This window comes from Panthera tigris, chromosome B4 (genome assembly GCF_018350195.1).
Source record: "Panthera tigris isolate Pti1 chromosome B4, P.tigris_Pti1_mat1.1, whole genome shotgun sequence".
Taxonomy (NCBI): domain Eukaryota; kingdom Metazoa; phylum Chordata; class Mammalia; order Carnivora; family Felidae; genus Panthera; species Panthera tigris.
In genome coordinates, this window is record NC_056666.1 from 41,197,846 (window position 1) to 41,215,904 (window position 18,059).

Here is an 18,059-nt window from a genome sequence, read left to right on the forward strand (position 1 = left end):
CCAGGCCTTCTGCTTCCTGGATCTTTTTCTTGTGGTCCCTGGGGACCCTAGTGTCCAAACTCTTAGATTCTCAAGGCACTCCCTTGGGCCTTGGGGCAGGATTCCCATTCTCTGCCTCTCCATCTCCCTGGAATTTTCCACTGCAGCTGCCTCCGCTCCCAGACACCCCTCCCTGGGCAAAATTCCCGGCTCCCTCCGCCTCCCCTTCCTAATCACACCTCATTCCCACCCCCAGCCCAGAGGCCCAGCCCACAGTCCGGCCCACTCCCCACACTAACCCCGGTGGTCCCAGTTAGAGAAATGGGAGGCCAGGCCCTCCTACAAGGGTGAGAGGGAGGGTCCCAGGCTCTCTCCAGGGCGGGGAGAAAGGACAGTGGAGGGGCTGGTCCCCTGTGGGGCTGGAGTGGGGGGAGTGGCCCTCCTCAAATCCCCATATAAGGCAGGGCAAGCAGTTAGACTCTTGGATTGGCTGATTCAAATGAGCATTCCACCTGGCAACAGGGTTTCTATTGGCTCTGAGGAAAAATAGGAGGAAGGTGGATGGAGGTTGTTGGTGGCGGTGATTGGAGGGGGGAGGGGAGTGGAGGTGACCGGAGTGGGGGGCGGTTACCAGGGCAACAGGGTAAGAGCCCAGCAGGGTGTCCGAGACGGCAGGCGGGGCTGGGAGGTGGAAAAGGGGATGAGGAAAGGAGGGTGGGAAGGAGAGGAAAGAGACTGACAGGAGGGAGCGAGACTGGGAGACTGGGTGGGGGGTAAAGGAGAGGGGAGAGGGAGAGAAATGAAGCAAGAAGAGTACAGAGATGGAGCGGGTCAGAGATCGCTAAAGACATCAGTGAGTGAGTCAGAGAAACAGATCGAGATAGAGATGGAAAGATCTCCGAGAACGATGATCAGAGTCTGTCCGGCAAGGAAAAACCTGGGTGGGGCTCCAAGATTTTTGAGGAGATGGAGACCGAGAAACTGATAGAAGAGTCAGAAAGAGAAATTGGGAAGTGTGTACACCACGGGCCCAAAAGATGGTATTTTTAAACACTCAGATACCAGATGATGATGATTGATCAGTGTGTCCTTCTTAAGAAAATGAAAATAATAAGACAAATAATGATAATGATAGACAAATATGGGAGTGTACACACACCAAAGATATCTTTTTCCAAACCCTAGCCTTCCACTCCATCCACCTTCCTGACGGTTAACACACCCAGCTCCTGAAATTCCAAGCTTCTCAAAATCATCCAAAGATACCAAGACTGAGGGCCTGGAACTGAGGATGAGTGGTACAGGGCGGGGCTGGAACTCCAGACCTGAACCCCTTGCAAAGGGGGCAAATACAATCCAGAAAGGCTAGGGAAGATGGCAACCGAGGAAAGAGAAAAGGAAACAGAGGGAAAATGTGGACAATCAAGACCTGGAGAGGAGTTGGAGGGAATCAGCGAAGGATATAAGGCCAGGTGACAGACTCACATGGGACAGGAACAGTGTGGTCTGGGGAGGGGGGGGGGGGAAGAGATCAGAGATGGAAGGGTAGAAGAGGGAGATGAGAGGTGAAGAGGCAACCGAAGAATGAGAGATGTGAGGTATAAATTGTGAGGGAGGGGTCTGGGTACAGATGAATGAACAGGGATGAAGAGAAAAAGAAGGACCAGGCGAAGACAAGTGAGATGAGATGGGCGAATAAGAGCGGTCCGAGATGGAAGAGAAGGAAGGAACCTGGAGGGCCTCTGACACCTCTAGATCTCGAGAAAGATCCAGGACGGGAGGAACCCAGTAGGGGTCACAAATGTCAGCCTAGGGAAGGACAGAGAGTGGGCTGCCCTTTTGGCCCTTCCATCTTAAGGCCAGAGAATGGAGATGCAGGACGGGAAGGGAAAGCCAGCGCGATGTGGAAGTAGCTCCGCCACCCTCTTCCTCTTCTTTAAGCTTTTGGTTTCTCAAATACCTGCCCGGCCTTTCCATCTGCTTCTCCCACCCCATCCCTTGGCAAAATCTCAGGATTTCTTGCGGGGAGGCGGGGGGAGGTTGGGGGAGGGTCAGTAGGATTCTGGCCATCCCTCCAGTCCGCCCCCAAAAGACAGACTCCACTTTCGCAGGCAGTAGGTCGGGATTCGGAGAGGTCCCTCCCCGCAGGAACCCCACCCCTTTCCACCTCCTCGCTCCACTCCTTTTCTCCTCGACCGTCAGTCTCTCCATTTCCCCTCCTGGTCCTGTCCTCCCTCCCGCCTCTCGCGCGCTCCCTCCCCTCGCTTTCATCCTCCTATCCCCACCTCGCCAACCTCCGCTTTCATCCCCCTCCCCTCTCCTCTCCTCCCCGCTCCCGCCAGCCCCACCCCTGGGAAGCCCCTCCCGTCGGGCAGCGCCGCCTTTATAAGCGGGTTCCCTGCCCGGGGGCGGCAGCGGCTGGTCGGCGGCAGCTCTGCTGGTGCGGGGGCGGCGAGCCGAGGACCGAGCGACCGCGGCCGGAGCGCGCCGGCCACCGCCCGCACCGCCCTTCCGCCCGCCCTCCGGACGGCCGCAGCCCTGCGGGTCTCCGCTCCAGACCCACCCCCGCCCCACCCCGCGCGCCTCTGCCGCCTCTTCCAGAGACCCAGCTTGCTGAGCGGCCGCCGCTGCCGCTGTCGCCGCCGCCGCCGCCACCGCGCCAGGTTCCGGCCGCGGCCACCCTCCGCCGTCCAGGGCCCCTCCGTCCCGGCCCCGGGACCCCGGCTCCCCGCCAGCCCCGGCCCCGGCCCCGGCACCATGTCGGAGAAGAGCGTGGAGGCAGCGGCCGAGTTGAGCGCCAAGGTACGGGCGGGGACGGCGGCGGCCCGGACCGCGCGCGATCCCCGGGCTCCGCGCGGTCTTGCGCCCCACGCTAACCCCGACGGCCCCACGCTGCCCTGGCGCCGGGTCCCGGCGGACCCCACTCCGCCCTCCCCCCCGCTCCCCTGCCCGGCGCTGCCTACCCCGCTTCGCGCGGCTCCCGCCAGCGCCCTCTAGCTTCCAGAGCGCCGCGCGCCGCGGCTCCGGCCTCGCCGCTCGGCCCGCGCCCGGCCCCCGCCGCCGTCCCCACCCCTCTCCGGCTCCGGCTCCGGCTCCGGCTCGCGCGCCTCTACCCCGTCCGCTTCCCGTCGGAGCGCGCCCCGGCTCACTTTACCGTGCCCCTCCCCCGCTCCGTCTCTCCGCTCCCCGTTTCCCCGGCTCTCCTTCCAGTCTGACCTCACCTTTCCTCTCCTAAGCGGTTTGAGATCCTCCAGAGTAAACAGGACTCTCCTGGGAGGCTGCCGCTCTCGGGCCCCTCCCCTCGAGGCCCGACCGCCTCTTGCTTCTGTGCTCGGACAGCTATTGCCTGTGTCTGTTTTCTCCTTCTCTCTTTTCCTTCCCTTCCATCTATATCCATTTCTTACCCCACTGGCCTTCAGCTTTCTTTTCTCTCCAGAGCTCCCTCCAGCCTCTCCCCTCACCCTCCCGCCCCCTTCACGCTTAAAGAGTCTTGGATTCCTAAAAATCAGAAGCGGGGCGGGAATAGCCTTCGAGAAAGCTGAAGCTCAGCGTTACATGGCATTGCATTGAGCCGTCCTTGCTCTCATCAGCTCCCTTCCCTGGCCCCATCCCTTTGCCCTTGCCTCTCTTCCAGCCTTCCTCTAATTTCCCTAGGGAACCTGCTGAGTGTCGCTTTGGGAAATTAATTCGGCCAGCGCTTGGGGGCTGGGAGCCCGACTTTGGGGGAGGGGGTAGGGTTGGTTGTTGAGGAGGTCACAGAGGTCTCCTAGAGGCCCCAGAAGTGAAAGAGGGCAACCAGTGGGATTAAAGGCAGTGGCAGAGAGGGGCTATGTGTGAGAGCTGATAAGGTGTGCCGTGTGGCCCTCCGGTGGGCTGTGCGGTGGCATGTGACTTCACTGAGTAGGTGTCTTTGTATGTCTGTAATCCAGCGAGTGTGTGGGACTGCCCGTGTCAGTTACATGTGTGCATGTGGAGACGTAGATGTTCTGGAGCCATGTTGCCGCTTTGTGAGTGCCGAATGGCTTTGCTGTGCTCTCGTGCTGTCTCAAGAGTGTGTGCCAGGATGCCCAAACACCGGGCCATGTGTCTCCGGATCTCGTGGGCACTCCTCTGTAGCTGTGTGTGTGAATCGGTGTCAGCCTGTGTCAGTGTGTGTGCCTGTGTTGAGTTAATGAGGCCAGGGAGCTGCTTAGCACAAGACCTAGGTCACATACCCTCCTGGAAAAGGGATCATGGAAGGACAGTGACCAGAAGGACAGGACAGGGGAGGAGAGGGCCCGGCCCCTTGGACTTTGGTCTCTGGTAGTCTCCCTCCCTCCCTGACGTTCTCCCTCCCTCCCTCCCTCTCTCTCTTTATCAGGCCAGATGGGAAACTCAGGCCAGGGCAGCACAGACCTGGTGCTGGGGCCCCCAGAGAGAAGCTGACTAGCCCTTGGCTCTCTAGGCCCAGGATGTAGAGGAGAGCCCACCAGGTAGTAGAAATGCCATCCCCACCATGTGGCAAGGAAATGAGGGCAGGGAAGTGGCATGAAGAAACCTAGCTGGAGTGAGAGGGTCCAGTGTTCTGTGTTCCTCTTAAAGGGAAAAGGGAATTGAGTGTCCCTCCAGGTCAACCATTCTGCACCAACCTCTACTCCTATTCCCGATCCTGTTCCAGAAAGGACACACCCTCCCGGGAGAGCCACTCACACAGAAAACTTCCATCCACATGGAATCAGATACACAGAGTTGCACACCAGCACCACATCAGATGGCACAGGGACATCCACAGTTGAACAGTGCCTGCCAAGGGCGGTTGGGGTGGGGGTGGGGGGGTGTGGAAAGAGGACTGGAATCTAAATTGGAAGGGCCAGTGTGATGTCCAGAGAGAAGGGACCCATGCACAACTCCTGTCTGCCACATCAGAATAAGACATCAAAGGTGTGCCTGCTGGGTGGGCTCCTGGGGTGAAGGACAGAGGGGGGGCAGTGGAGGGAGGGCACTCTAGGCAGGTACCTTCCCCTACTACATTCCCATCCCACCCCAGACCTTGTTTGTCTTTCTCTCCATCTGCGATGTCCGATACCCTCTCCCTTCCATGTTTCCTTTATCATACTTTACCTATGTTCCCCCTGGAAATGGTGACTTCTACCCTTCCACACCACTGCTGGCACCAGGGGCTGGGCTTAGGGAGGAGGAAACTACTCGGAACTGGTTTGGAGTAGGTGTGCATCAGGCTGGGGTGCTCTCCCTATTCCTGTCGTGTTTGGCCAAGTAGGAGGCTGAGGAGTTGGGGGACACACAGACAAACAAAGGCATTCAAGGCTGAGAGGGGAAGCCGAGAGGGATGCCCAGGAGAGAGAATACTCAGGAAAAGGCCCCAGAGGTAGACAAAAGGCAGAGCAGGGCAGGCTGTGGGAGGGGGCAGGCCAGGAAGGCGGAGGGACCTCAAGAGGGGGTGGGGCATCAGGGCTGCCAGCAGATGGAGGGGATTTGCTTTGCTGAGCTGAACTCTTCAGCCCAGGAGGTTTTGGAGAACTTGATGGGGGTCATGAGCAGTTACCTTGGCTGTCCATTCCTCTATCTTCATCACTTTTCTCTCCTCCCTTGAGTCTTGGGGAAGGTGTCTGGTCTCAGCCCCTTTGTGGCCGTAGGGACCCGGGGACCTCTGTTCTGCCTCTGAGCTGTTGTGGCCAACTCCTCCGTTTTTACACTCCTCTAAGCTCACTGCAGAGGGAGAACGGGGCGAGAGGGACCGGCTGCAGCTCATTTGTGGTGAGAGGAAGGTGACCTCTTTCTCTCTTGCAGGACCTGAAGGAGAAGAAAGAGAAGGTGGAGGAGAAGGCAAGCCGGAAAGAGCGAAAGAAAGAAGTGGTGGAGGTGCGCAGGGGTCAGGTGGAGACTCAGATCCCCCCTCCAGTTACCCCGGGGGGGGGGGGCGGGGGGCTGGGTCCTGCGTTTGCTTTGGCCCCTCCCATCCTCCGCGCCCCACCCTTTGGGCCCTCAACACCCCTGCCATTGGTGGTGGTGGAGGCATACCGCCAGCCTGGCCAGCCTGACACTGCTCTCCCTCCTGGTCCCCCGCAGGAGGAGGAGAACGGAGCTGAGGAGGAAGAAGAAGAAACTGCTGAGGACGGAGAGGAGGAGGATGAGGGGGAAGAAGAAGGTGGGGAGGGGCAGGGGAGGCTGGGCTCAAAGGAACAGAGTCAGGGTGGGCTTGAAGACCTGAAGCAGGGCTGAGGGCGACCACAGGGGGTCTGTGCCAGAGCTTCCTGCCCTTCCCCAATGACCCGTTTCTGGCTCCTCAGATGAGGAAGAAGAAGAAGATGACGACGAAGGGCCCGCGCTGAAGAGAGCTGCTGAAGAGGAGGTTTGGGCTGGGTTGTGGGGCCTGAGGGGCTGTCAGGGCTGCAGCAGGGGCTGGGAGCCCTTTGGACTTGGACCTGGATGCCTGTGGTGCCCGGGCGGGGGCTGGAGCAGGGCAGGGACAGGGGGAGGTCCCTCTCCCATTTTGCAGCTACCCCAACTCTCCCTCCACAGGATGAAGCGGATCCCAAGCGGCAGAAGACAGAAAATGGGGCGTCGGCATGAGCCCCCCCGCCAATGGGCTGGGGGTGGGAGGCCCCTCGGGGCCTGGAGGTGGGGGTGGGAACAGACGAGTGCAGCCACTCTTCACCTGGTTCCTTGCTCTGGGCCCTGCACCAGAACTGCCACCCTCTTTGTCCCCAGCCTTCTCATGTCCGCCTCTCCAGACACTGCCCCTTCCATCCTCACTCTGCCATTGTTCCACCTCCCGACCTGCTCCATCTGAGCTCCCCAGCTGGTCCCCAATTGCTCCTCTCCCTGTCTTTGCTCTCCTCTTCCTTTCCCCACCCCTCCTCGGGTAGCCTCTCCTCCCTCACCTCTGCATCCCAGCCTCGTGTCCTGCCCATCCCTACCCTGCCTGATCCCTGAGTCTCCCTCAGATCCCCTTCTCTCAGACAGCGCCAGGCCGGGGTGGGGCCAGGGTTGGGGCCGAGCCCCACAGCTGCCCTCCTCCCCTCCCCTCCCCTCCCCTTTTTGTATAATTTAATAAAGAAACGGTCGCGCTTCTGTTTTTAACCTGTCTCCTGCTTTCCCGGGGCAGAGGGAGGAGGGTGGCTGACGTCAGGTTCTATCAGGACCCTTTTCTTCTGTAAAAAAGCAGCTGCACCCTCCTACCACCCACCACTCAAGAAGACAAGATCAGCACTCCAGGGATGGACAGGGAGCACAGCTTCTCTGAGAGCTAACTTCTGTCCTGGTTTTGAATTCTTGGGGATTCTCCTCCCCAGCAGAACGTACACACTTCCCTGCTAGCCCACACCAGGTCTAGACACTGCTGAGCCCAGTGGAAAGCTACCAGCTCTGTTGTGCTGAACCAGGCAAAGAAGCAGCCTCAGAAACAGGAAGTCCCGCCCCTGAAGTGGGAGAGGGCTGGGAGGCCTGGGTCTCGGCCTCCTAGGACAGGGAGTGAGAGTTGCCTGGCATCAAACGTGCCCTTAACCTGGCACTGACGAGATGAGCCCTTGGGCAGGCCGAGGAGAGAAGTCCAGGGCCTCTTGGGGTTCCCAGGTGTGGTGGGGGCTCTTGGCACCTGCACTCCACCCCTCTGGGCTGGGCTCCTCAGGCTGGGTGGGGTGGAGAGCAAGAGTTCCCCTCTCAGTCAGGGCTTCCTTCCCTAGTTCTGTCTCCGTTTTTCTCGAGTTTGATCTCTGTTGCAGGATTTCTGCATTTCACCACATCACCCTTGCCCTGTCTCACAGTTCAAAGCCTCTGGTTTGGGAGAAGCTGATGAGGACACAGTGGTCTGAGCTGGAGGGGGGTGTGTGCGACTCAACCCCATCATTCTTCAAGAGGACACCCTTAACTCACCCAGCGTCAGGACTACACACCCAGATACACACACCTTTTGGCTCATACTCCCTAACTGACCAGGGCAAATTAATCTTTGAACCTGCCTCAGTTTCTTCATCTGTACAATGGGGAAATATCACATTTCATGAGTTACTGTATGTAAAGTGTCCTATACAGTGCCTGACATATAATGAAAGCTCAATATAATGTAGCTTCCCCCGCCCCCCGGACTTGGGGTTCCCTTCCCCATACCTACCATCTTTTAGGTTCATTGTACTCCCAGGAACCATTGGGCAGGTGGGGAGTCCGGTGTTGTGCTAAGTGAAAGTCTGGGGGGGTTAAGGGAATGAGGGAGGAGATGGCACCAAGGGAAGAGCTTGCTAAGAAAAAAAAGTGTTAATGGTGGGACAGGAGTGGCAGCTTAGAGATGGGCCGGCAGGTAGTTCCAGGCAGAAAAGGCTTTTGGAGAGAACCAGAAGGTCCCTGGGGAAAGGATTCGGAGGGAGGGAGGGAGGAGGGGGGGGAGAAGGGGGGGTGAAGGGTTGGCGGGGACACCCAGGACTGAGGAAATAAACAAGGGGAGCGCCACCACAGAAGTGGAGGGTAATGCTGCTGGGAATCAACCCCCTCAGACTTTCCACTGCGAAGCGAAACTGTGAGCCCTGGGGTGTGTGGGGGGGCAACGGGGAGGGGAAGTGGGGAAGGTGGAGGGAAGGCAGAAGGACAGGGGCGAGGGCCCTAGGAGCAGCAGAACTGCCTCCCAGCTCAAGACAGCCACCTGGCCTCCACTCTGCTCTCTGCCACTGCCTTGCCCCATTGGCTGGGACACCCCCACCCCCACCCCCTCCCCCAACTCCTGCTGCCCAATCTGGCTGACTTGCCTCTGGATTCCAGTCTGGTACATTGGTTCTTGTACCAGGCTTCTGTCCCTGTCTCTCTTCTAGATTCCTTTCTACCTGGTATCTTTGCAGAACCCCTCTTTTGTCCATCTGTCCCTCCCTTCTTTCTGACCTCTTCCCTTTGGGGGGCTCAGCGTGGCCCAGGCCTAAGGGGGAGATGTGGGAGGCTCAGTTCCTGGTTCTGCTGCTTCTGCAGCTGCAGCGGGTGGCTCCAGGTAAGATGGGGCTGACCCTCTGGGAGGGTTGCCCTCCAGACCCATGGGGACGGGGGTGGGGGGTGGTCAGCAGGGGTTTCTGGACCTCACAGATGCCAAGGTCCTTAGCTTCGGTGGATTCTTCTAAGGCCTTGCTCCGGGCAGTCTTTCTGTCCCAAAGCCTCTCCATGGTCTTCCCGTTGGGTGGGGAAGGGGCAGCCCAATGTCTACTTCAGTCCTGTTTCTCCTTCAGGTAGCTGAGGCTCCTCTATTCCTGTCTTCTGGCTCATGGCCCCTCACCTTGACCTCTCTTTTCCTACCCAGTGGAGGCTCCAGGGTCTGAGACAGAGGTCTCTGTGGTGTGGGCCCAGGAGGGGGCTCCTGCCCAGCTCCCCTGCAGCCCCACAATCCCCCTCCAGGATGTCAGCCTTCTGAGAACAGCAGGGGTCACTTGGCACCATCTACCAGACAGGTATGCACCCCGAACTTGGGCAACAGAACCCCCAAATCCAACAGCAATGGCACCCAGACTCATAACCCAAGGCCGAAGCCAGCCTCCAGTCTCCTGCCCTGAGCTGTCGATCCCCCAGAACCCAGTGGCTCGGTCTCCCCCGCTGCCTTTCCTTGGAAGACTGCTCCCCTCACACCTGCATCCCTTCTATGCCCGCCTCTCCAAGCGTGGATGGCGCTGGCCCCACCCGAGGGGGGACGAGGATGGGGACGGTCAGCGGTCAAGAGATCTTTTGGGTGGGTTTCCTCATCCTCGAAGTGGGGCTGGGCTGCATCTCGCCCCGGGCTTCTTCCCCCTCGAATTTCTCAGTCCCGTCCCTCTCTCCCGTCCAGTGGTCCGCCAGCTCCCGCGCCCAGCCTGCGCCCCGCGGCGCCCTCCGCCCAGGGCCCGGGGCCGCGCCGCTACGTGGTGCTGATGCAGGCTCCCGGCGGCCTGCGCAGCGGGAGGCCGCCCCTGCAGCCCCGCGTGCAGCTGGAAGAGCGCGGCCTCCAGCGCGGGGACTTCTCACTGTGGCTGCGCCCGGCCCGACGCGCCGACGCCGGCGAGTACCGCGCTGCGGTGCACCTCCGAGACCGCTCCCTCGCCTGCCGCCTCCGTCTGCGCGTGGGCCAGGCCTCCAGTAGGTGGGGGCGGGCCGTGGGGAGGGGGGCTGGAGCAGGGCGCCGCGTTCCCCGCCGCCCCGGAGGCAGGAAGGGCTGGGGCAGGGGCTGTGTTTCTAAGAATGCGCCCTGGGCAGGGCGGGAGAGGCCCCCCCCCTCCCCCCCCCCGCGTCCCCCTCCCCCCCCCCCCCCCCCGCCTCCAGGAGGGTAGCGGAAGGGGGTGGGGGGGCAGAGTGGAAGGTGCCCCCAGAGAAGCACGTGTGTGGGGGAGGGGAGGACCCTAGGGAGAGATTGTTATCACCCCTGGAACTCCCCTCCCCCACCCACCCTGGGAGTGCCAGGGTGGAGGAGGGGAGGCACCCCTGGGTTGCGGGGGGCGGGGGGGGGGGGGGGGGGGGGGGGAGAGTGTTGGGCTAGAGTGACTCATTTCAGACTTCTGTAGCTCAGGGGGTGGGCTTGGTGGATATCCTCGGGCAAGGCCTGGTGAAAGGGGAGGGTAGACCCAGCCGAGTAAACTGGAGGCACTGGAGGCAGGGGTGGGGGGAAGTAGGCAGAAGATTCCTGAGCATCCATTCTAAGCGCCTCCATGTGCCAGGCACTGGACTGGGGCGGCGCGGGGCGGGGGGCGGGTGGCTGGAGGAGAGCTGGAGTGGAAAAGACAAAGAAGTCTACAGCTTGGGGCCTGTTTCCAGCCTAGTTGGCCTGCTGCGTTTGGAAGGTGTTTCTGGTGGAGCTAATCACACCTTCTTTATCCTTGAGCAGTGACTGCCAGCCCCCCAGGGTCTCTCCGGATCTCTGACTGGGTCATCTTGAACTGCTCCTTCAGCCGCCCTGACCTGCCAGCCTCTGTGCACTGGTTCCGAGGCAGAGTCCCTGTCCAGGAGTCCCCCCATCACCACTTAGCTGGAAGCCTCCTCTTCCTGCCCCAAGTGAGCCCCTTGGACTCTGGGCCGTGGGGCTGCCTCCTCACCTACAGAGATGGCTTCAATGTCTCCATTACATACAACCTCACTGTTCTGGGTAACTCCTCCAGTCTGACTTCATACTTGACCACAACCCCTTCCTGCCCCCCTGACACCTCCCCCTGACTTATGGGTCCCCAAACCAGGTCTCCGGCAGCTGGTGCCCACTGTGATTGCCTGGGCCTCACTGTCCAACTCCCTCGTATCTCGCATTGCAGCCTTTTCACCGCCTTCCCCTCTTCTGGCTTTTCCTTGTGGCCTCACTGGCCAGCCTTTGGTCTCCCCCCTGGCCCAGCCCACATGGGGGTTTCAGAGCATCCTCAGCTCATCCACATTATCTGCTCCCTTGCACCCTTCAGAGCCTGACCACCTCTTCTGCCTCCCTTACCTACAGCTCCAGGGCTCCAGCCCCTCTGTGCCTCCTGTCAACTTTGGCTTCTCTTTTTTCCCAGGTCTGGAGCCCTCAGTGCCTCTGACTGTGTATGCTGGAGCAGGTTCCAGGGTGGAGCTGCCCTGCCACCTGCCTCCCGGTTTGGGGACCCTGTCTTCTCTCACTGCCAAGTGGGCCCCTCCTGGTGGAGGCCCCGACCTCCTGGTGGCTGGAGACAATGGCAACTTTACCCTTCCACTGGAGGCTGTGAGCCAGGCCCAGGCTGGGACCTACACCTGCCACGTCCATCTGCAGGGGCAGCAGCTCAGTGTCACTGTCATCTTGGCAGTCATCACAGGTCAGCCCCAGGTGGGAAAGGAGTAGGTCCCATCCCAGGGGAGCTGGGACAGGGAGGGAAGGCTGGCTGGGCAGAGACTGGGCAAATCCTCTTCAGGATGCCAGGCCACTGGGCACAAGTCGCAGAGGCTGCCCTTGTGGCCTCCTCTTTTCTCGCCCCCACATAAGGAACCACCGAAACAGAAAGTCTCCCCTGAGTCACTAGATGAACATTCCACCCTGCTCTGAATGGGGGGCGGGGGGGCAGGGTCTGAGAAGTTACAAGGACAGGTGGCAAAAGCTTGAATGGTTCAGAAGAGGTGGAATATAGCTCTGGAATCCTTGTCTACTTTGGGACCAGGGCTTGGGTTAAAGTTGCAGGAAGTGGCCTGGATTTGGGAGGAGTTAATCAATCAGTCCCTTGGTCAGCAAATATTTACTGAGCAAGGGCTTTTTTTTTTTTTTTTTAAGACAGTATAAAACAAACACAGGAAGAAAAAAAAAACCCTCAAAACTCAGAAGTATGTGTTGATTGATTGGTAACTATGAGCCACAGCAGCTTGGCTGTGTCCTGCCGTGCTCACCTGTGGCCCCTAAATAGTGGTACCGAATAGTAGGTGCTTAATAAAGTACATTGGTTGAGTGAATAAATGAATATGTTAACAGTCCTACATTTCCTGAGGGTCAGTGCTGAATTTCCACCTGTTCCAGGATACCTAGATATGGTACCCACACCTCAGGCTCACTCTGAACCCCATCTTTTCCTCACACTGAGCCCTCTTGCTGACTTAGCCTTTCTGTCAGTAACTCCCCCCCCCACCCCACCCCCCGCCCCAATCCCACTTGCCCTGACACTTAGCCTCCCACTTCCTCCACATCCAGTCAGTTGACAAAGCCTCCCAATTCTTTCCATCCAAGGTTGTCTTCATCTTCTTCTTCTTTTGTTTTAAGTTTATTTATAGTTATTTAGAGAGAGGGATGGGGAAGAGCACAGAGAGAGAGACTCCCAAGCAGCCCCCACAATGTAAGTGCAGAGCCCGACGCGGGGCTCGAACCCATGAACCATGAGATCATGACCTGAGCTGAAATCAAGAGTCAGACGCTTAACCGACTGAGCCACCCAACTGCCCCTGTCTCAGGTCTTCTTGAGCGTCAGCTGTTTTGTGTTAGTGTTCCATGCTATCTCATGACAGCTCACTGGGAGAGACTGTTACTCCTGTTTTACAGAGACAGAATTTCTCAAATCACACAGCTGGGAAGTACCAGCCTCGGGGTCTAAGGTCAGGTGTGTCTGTCACCAAGTCTTCAGGTGCCTGTACACCATGCTCAACTCAAGACCCTTCACCATTGGTGTCTTCTTACCCGTGCTATCTCTCACTGTACAGCTTTGAGATGCTGTCTGTAGATCAGCCATCTGTGGGTCAGTTCACTGTTCTCCGAACGTTCGGAAAGGGGGGTAGAGTTCATTCAGGGGCACCTCAAGGCAGGGGACACTGATGTGAGCCAAGTCATGGAAACAAGAAAAGTGGAAGGTGTATGGTGGGGGGGGGGGGCAACATACCTGACTGATATTGGGGTTCCTGAACATTTGGGTAGAAAGTAATGTAAAAGAATCCAAAATAGTATTTGCTATGTGATTCTTCTGGGCCAGTTTGAGTTTGAACTGTCCCCTGAAGGCACTAGAGAGCCTGGAAAGCTTTGAGGCAGCAAGCAGAGTGATCTGCCCAGAGCTTTGTCTTGATAAGATTAATTTGGCCATGACCCTGATCTCCTCCCCTCAACCTCACCCAATCAGAGCCCAGGTGAGTGCAGGGCAATTGAGACTTGGGAGTTGACTCTGTGGTTTCAAGTGAGGGGGTCGGGCCCCCAAAGGTCTCTTCCCTCTGATTTTTTCAGTGACTCCCAAGTCCTCTGGGTTACCTGGCAACCCGAGAAAACTGCTTTGTGAGGTGACTCCAGCATCCGGACAAGAGCGTTTTGTGTGGAGCCCCCTGGATAAGCCGTCTTGGGGAAGTTCCCCAGGACCCTGGCTGGAGTTGCAGCAGGCCAGACTCGTTTCTCAGCCCTGGCAGTGCCACGTGTACCAGGGGGAGAGGCTTCTCGGGACAGCGGTATCCTTCGCTGAGCCGTCTGGCCCAGGTCTGAGACCCCACAGCGCCACAGCGCCAGCTCCAGACCAACCATCTTGATCCCGCTTTCCAGACCCCTCCCCTGCCCCATCCCAGCTCTTTTCTTTCTAACCTCCAGCTCTTGTCCAGGCCTGAACTCACTTCTGCTATTAATTAGCTAACAATCCTGCATAAGTCCCTACACTCTGGGTCTCACTGTCTCATTGGCATCTGTAACATATGAGGGTGTGGCAAGATATCCTTTCAACTATGACCCTATGCCTAATGCTGTACTCCTGTAGGTGCCCAACACTCTGGGAGGGCCTCAGGTCCCCTGAAGACAGGCCAGCTCCCTCTGTTTCTCATCCTTGGTATCCTGTTTCTGCTCCTTTTGATGACTGGAGCCTTTGGCTTTCACTTTTGGAGAAGACAGGTGAGCCAGGGACCTCTCCCTGCCTCTCCCCACCCCCGGCCCCCTGCCCTGGCAACTGGCTTCCCCTCCCTTTAGTTTTCTGAGTGTTGTCTGGCACCCTCTCCTCAGGGAAGATGACCAAGGTGGACTCCTGATCTTGCCTGCAGAGCCCCTTCTTCATAAGCCTCTCCAAGGACCCCTTGCGCCCAAACGACCCAAGAGAGGCTTGAAGGGACTGAGAAAAGGCCTGGGACCAGATGGGGAACACAGGGGACTGGGAAAGAATAGAGAGACTCAGTATTCTCCATATTCCCTTCATCTTTCTCCCCACCCACCCTCCATGTCTTCCCATAGTGGCGTCCAAGAAGATTCTCTGCCTTGGAGCATGAGATTCACCCACCTCAGACCCAGAGCAAGATAGGGGAGCTGGAGCCAGAACCGGAACTGGAACCGGAGCCCGAGCCGGAGCCCGAGCCGGAGCCTGAGCCGGAGCCTGAGCCGGAGCCCGAGCAGCTCTGACCTGGAGCTGAGGCAGCCAGATCTTCACAACTCAGTCTAAATAAACTCCCTGTCAGCAGCAATCCTGAGTCTGGCTTCTTCTTGTCCAGTGAAGGTTCTAGTCTCTGCCCAGCCTCTGGGGGCTCCCTTCTCCCACCTCAGCCTTCCGACCTACTTTCCCCAGCCAATCTCTCTTATCTTCCTCTTTTCTGTTTCTGGTCTCTTCGTGATTCTTTCTGCCTTGGTCTTTCTCTTGCTCTCTTTCTCTCCTGGATAGTTGTTTCTCTGATGCTCCAGAAGCCCTCACCCCTTACCTCGGCAGCTCTCTTCTGTGTCCTTTGCTATTACGCTGGCTGCCCTGGTTTCCTTCGTATTTTTGTTCCCCTGGCCCACCCCACCTCACTCTTGGCTCCATTTCACATTGTCCTTGGCCTTCTTGCTGCAGGGCACGGGTGCGCACGCACACACACATGCACACACGGGGGAGCCCTGCCATGTCACGTCCTCCAGGGGATCAGGTCTTGCAACCTTTCTGGACAGCTGGCAGTGTGGATCCTGCTTGCCTCCACCCCACCCCCATGTTCCTTGGCTCTGGGCAACCTGTCTGGTCCCAGGCATGAGAACACACTGCCACCCAGTGGTCACTGTTTGTCATACCACAGGAGGTCACCGGGCAGGCTGGGGCGGGCTGGAGGAGATTAACGGCGCTGGGGTCCAGACAGGCACAGATCCCTGGTGTGCAGTCACCATCTTTGTGCTATTCACTTTCTGTGGTCCGCATATGAGTGTGCACCAAGCGGTGGTCATATACCGTGTACGCTATCCAGGAGAGGCACTGAACGATGCATGCCTCAGGACAAATAGCCCCGGACCTGGCAAGGTTATGATCCAAGTCTGACAAAGGGACGTGCTGTGAACAAAGGCCCCACGTGGGGAGAAAAATGGCCAGCAAGACAGCAGGCTATGGTGCAGCTTTGGGAGTCCCGAGACCCAGCTTCTGATTCTATCTCTGCTGATGTGACCAGGGCTTGATCTTCTCAGCCTCAGTTTCCTCATATTCAGTGGAATAATGATAATGACCCATTAAAACGGATTGCCGTGAGTACCAGATAGTAAAAGGGCTTTGAAGACTGAGGTCCCCCATTCACGGTGTGCTTGTCTAATGACCCATTTGTGAAGGAGGCAGCCGGCCTCCGTGTTCCAGTCATGCCAGGAAGTGTACGTAAGACCCACCAGCCTGCCTGCCTTCCGTGTTGTCTCTCTCTTGGAGAGAACATTCACCTGGGCCACGCAGACGGTCATGCAGCAGAGGACACAGCCTTAGCCCCCAGCAGCTCCCACCCCAGGGACCTAGACCTCCGCCTGCTACATGTGCTGGGCTCTGGATTTGGCTGCAGACAGCTCTGGCAGGGCACGGACAGGAGGGAAAAAACACTGAAAGGCAGTGGGAGTGAGTCTGCAGGAGCAGGAGGCACAGGAGGTCACGTGCACATACTGTGGCAAACACACCAGGTACCCCCTGAGCCTGGGTGCCATGTGCACGGTGACACGAACCATGAGGCTGAAGACATATCCCTGTGGAGACACGATGGCCAGAGACTCGGGGACAGAGGGATACCTTTGGGATCCCTCTGTGCAGAGCCTTAGAAGTAGAGGGACACCCTCTGAAGCCTGAATAACAAAGCATTTAAGGCAACCTGAAGTTCTGAGCCTTAGTATGGCGGTGATCTTGTCACAGGTTGAGAAACAGTGGCACAGAAAGAGACTCTGGCCCATAATGACACTGTCAAGTGCAGTCCTGAAGTTCCTTTGAGAAGCCTTGAGGTCCCCCCTTGTTGTGGCCTGGGGATAGCTGCTGAGGAGACCCTCGGCTCTGCCCTAGGACCCTGCTCTCCACAGCTGTAATGGAAGCCCCCATGTTTTAATGGGGGCAGGGGTTTCCTGGAAAGTTCTGTGGGTGGCAATTTTCCTCTCTACTGGGTAACATCCTATGCCCTTTGGGCTTATGAGAGTAGTCATCAAGGATTCACTGTCGTCTATGTGGGGACTTCCCCTTGCTCCTGAATGAAGGGGACAGGGAGGGGACAGAGGCAGAGTGAAAGGCCACCTTGTTCCTCTACCCAATAAGGAAGAGAAGAGCAAAGGGTACAAGGAAGAGGGGGCATGGGGCTTGTGCATACAGGGTTCCTTTTATTCATTCTCACCCCCTCCTCTGTGGAGTCTCTTCTAGGGGTGACACATCCCTACTCCCCCCTTCAGCTCCCCCAACCTCCCCCCACTGAATCCAGCAGGATAACCACTGACTGTTTTGCTGACCTCTTTTTTTTTTTTTAATGTTTATTTATTTTGAGAGAAAGCGTAAGTAGGGGAAAAGTGTAGACAAGCAGAGGGAGAGAGAGAACCCCAAGCAGGCTCCAAGCTCAGCGTGGAGCCCAATACGGGGCTCAATCTCACCAACCACAAGATCATGACCTGAGCCAAAATCAAGAGTTGGAGGATTAACTAAGCCACTCAGGCACCCCTCTCTTCTTCTTCTTCTTCTTTTTTAAAAATTAATTAATTAATTTTGATAGGGAGACCGACAGAGGGGGAGGAGCAGAGAGAGAGAGGGAAAGAGAGAGTCCCAAGCAGGCTCCACACTGTGAGCATGGAGCCCAGTGTGGGGCTCGAACTCACGAACCATGAGACCATGACCCGAGCTGAAACCAAGAGCCCAACGCTCAATTGACTGAGCCACCCAGGCACCTCCTCCTTCCCTGCCTTTTGCTGTCCTCTTAACTCTCCCAGGGAGCTAGGTGAATTCATCTTGCATCTCCAAGTTTATTGATAAACCAGTGTTCCAGTTTGAGGTCCTGAGGGGAAAGGGCATGAAAGAGGCAGGGAACTCAGGAACCTTTGGTGGGGGCTGAGGTGAGGGCTCATCTTAAACACTTGTTAAAGAGGACAGAAGCTCTATTTGTTACCTACTGCTACATAACAAATCATCCCAAACCTTAGTAATTTGAAACAATAAACATATGATCTCACATAGAAAGTTAAGAGCAGCTTAGCTGAGTAGTTTTCTTTTTTAATGCTTATTTTTGAGAGACAGAGAGCAGGCAGGGGAGGGGCAGACACAGAATCCAAAGCAGGCTCCAGGCTCTGAGTTGTCAGCACAGAGCCTGACGTGGGGCTTGAACTCACAGACCGCGAGATCATGACCTGAGCTGAAGCTGGACGCTTAACTGACTGAGCTACCCAGGCACCCTGGCTCCAGGATCTCTTGTGAGGCTGTTGTTAAGATGTGGGCCAGGGTTATGGTCAATCTGAAGCTTTGGCTGGGCTAGAGGATCTGCTT

At 57.7% G+C, this 18,059-nt stretch overlaps 2 protein-coding genes across 3 annotated transcripts; both read left to right on the forward strand.

Annotated features, from left to right (window-relative positions):
• The first annotated feature begins 945 nt into the window (after positions 1-945).
• Positions 946-7,059, forward strand: PTMS (parathymosin). Its single transcript, XM_042993672.1, has 6 exons — positions 946-996; positions 2,098-2,781; positions 5,767-5,853; positions 6,046-6,124; positions 6,267-6,328; positions 6,499-7,059. The coding sequence occupies exons 1-6, from the start codon at positions 946-948 to the stop codon at positions 6,547-6,549; spliced, it is 1,014 nt and encodes a 337-aa protein (XP_042849606.1). The 3' UTR covers positions 6,550-7,059.
• A 1,363-nt stretch (positions 7,060-8,422) lies between these two features.
• Positions 8,423-14,805, forward strand: LAG3 (lymphocyte activating 3). 2 transcript variants are annotated; one of them, XM_042993748.1, is made up of 8 exons: positions 8,423-8,488; positions 9,251-9,398; positions 9,770-10,056; positions 10,799-11,056; positions 11,451-11,726; positions 13,601-13,843; positions 14,115-14,245; positions 14,579-14,805. In XM_042993748.1, the coding sequence occupies exons 1-8, from the start codon at positions 8,440-8,442 to the stop codon at positions 14,741-14,743; spliced, it is 1,557 nt and encodes a 518-aa protein (XP_042849682.1). In that variant the 5' UTR covers positions 8,423-8,439; the 3' UTR covers positions 14,744-14,805. The 2 variants fall into 2 exon arrangements, with proteins under 2 accessions (XP_042849682.1, XP_042849681.1); XM_042993747.1 differs by lacking the exon at positions 8,423-8,488 and adding an exon at positions 8,559-8,947.
• Positions 14,806-18,059: the final 3,254 nt, after the last annotated feature.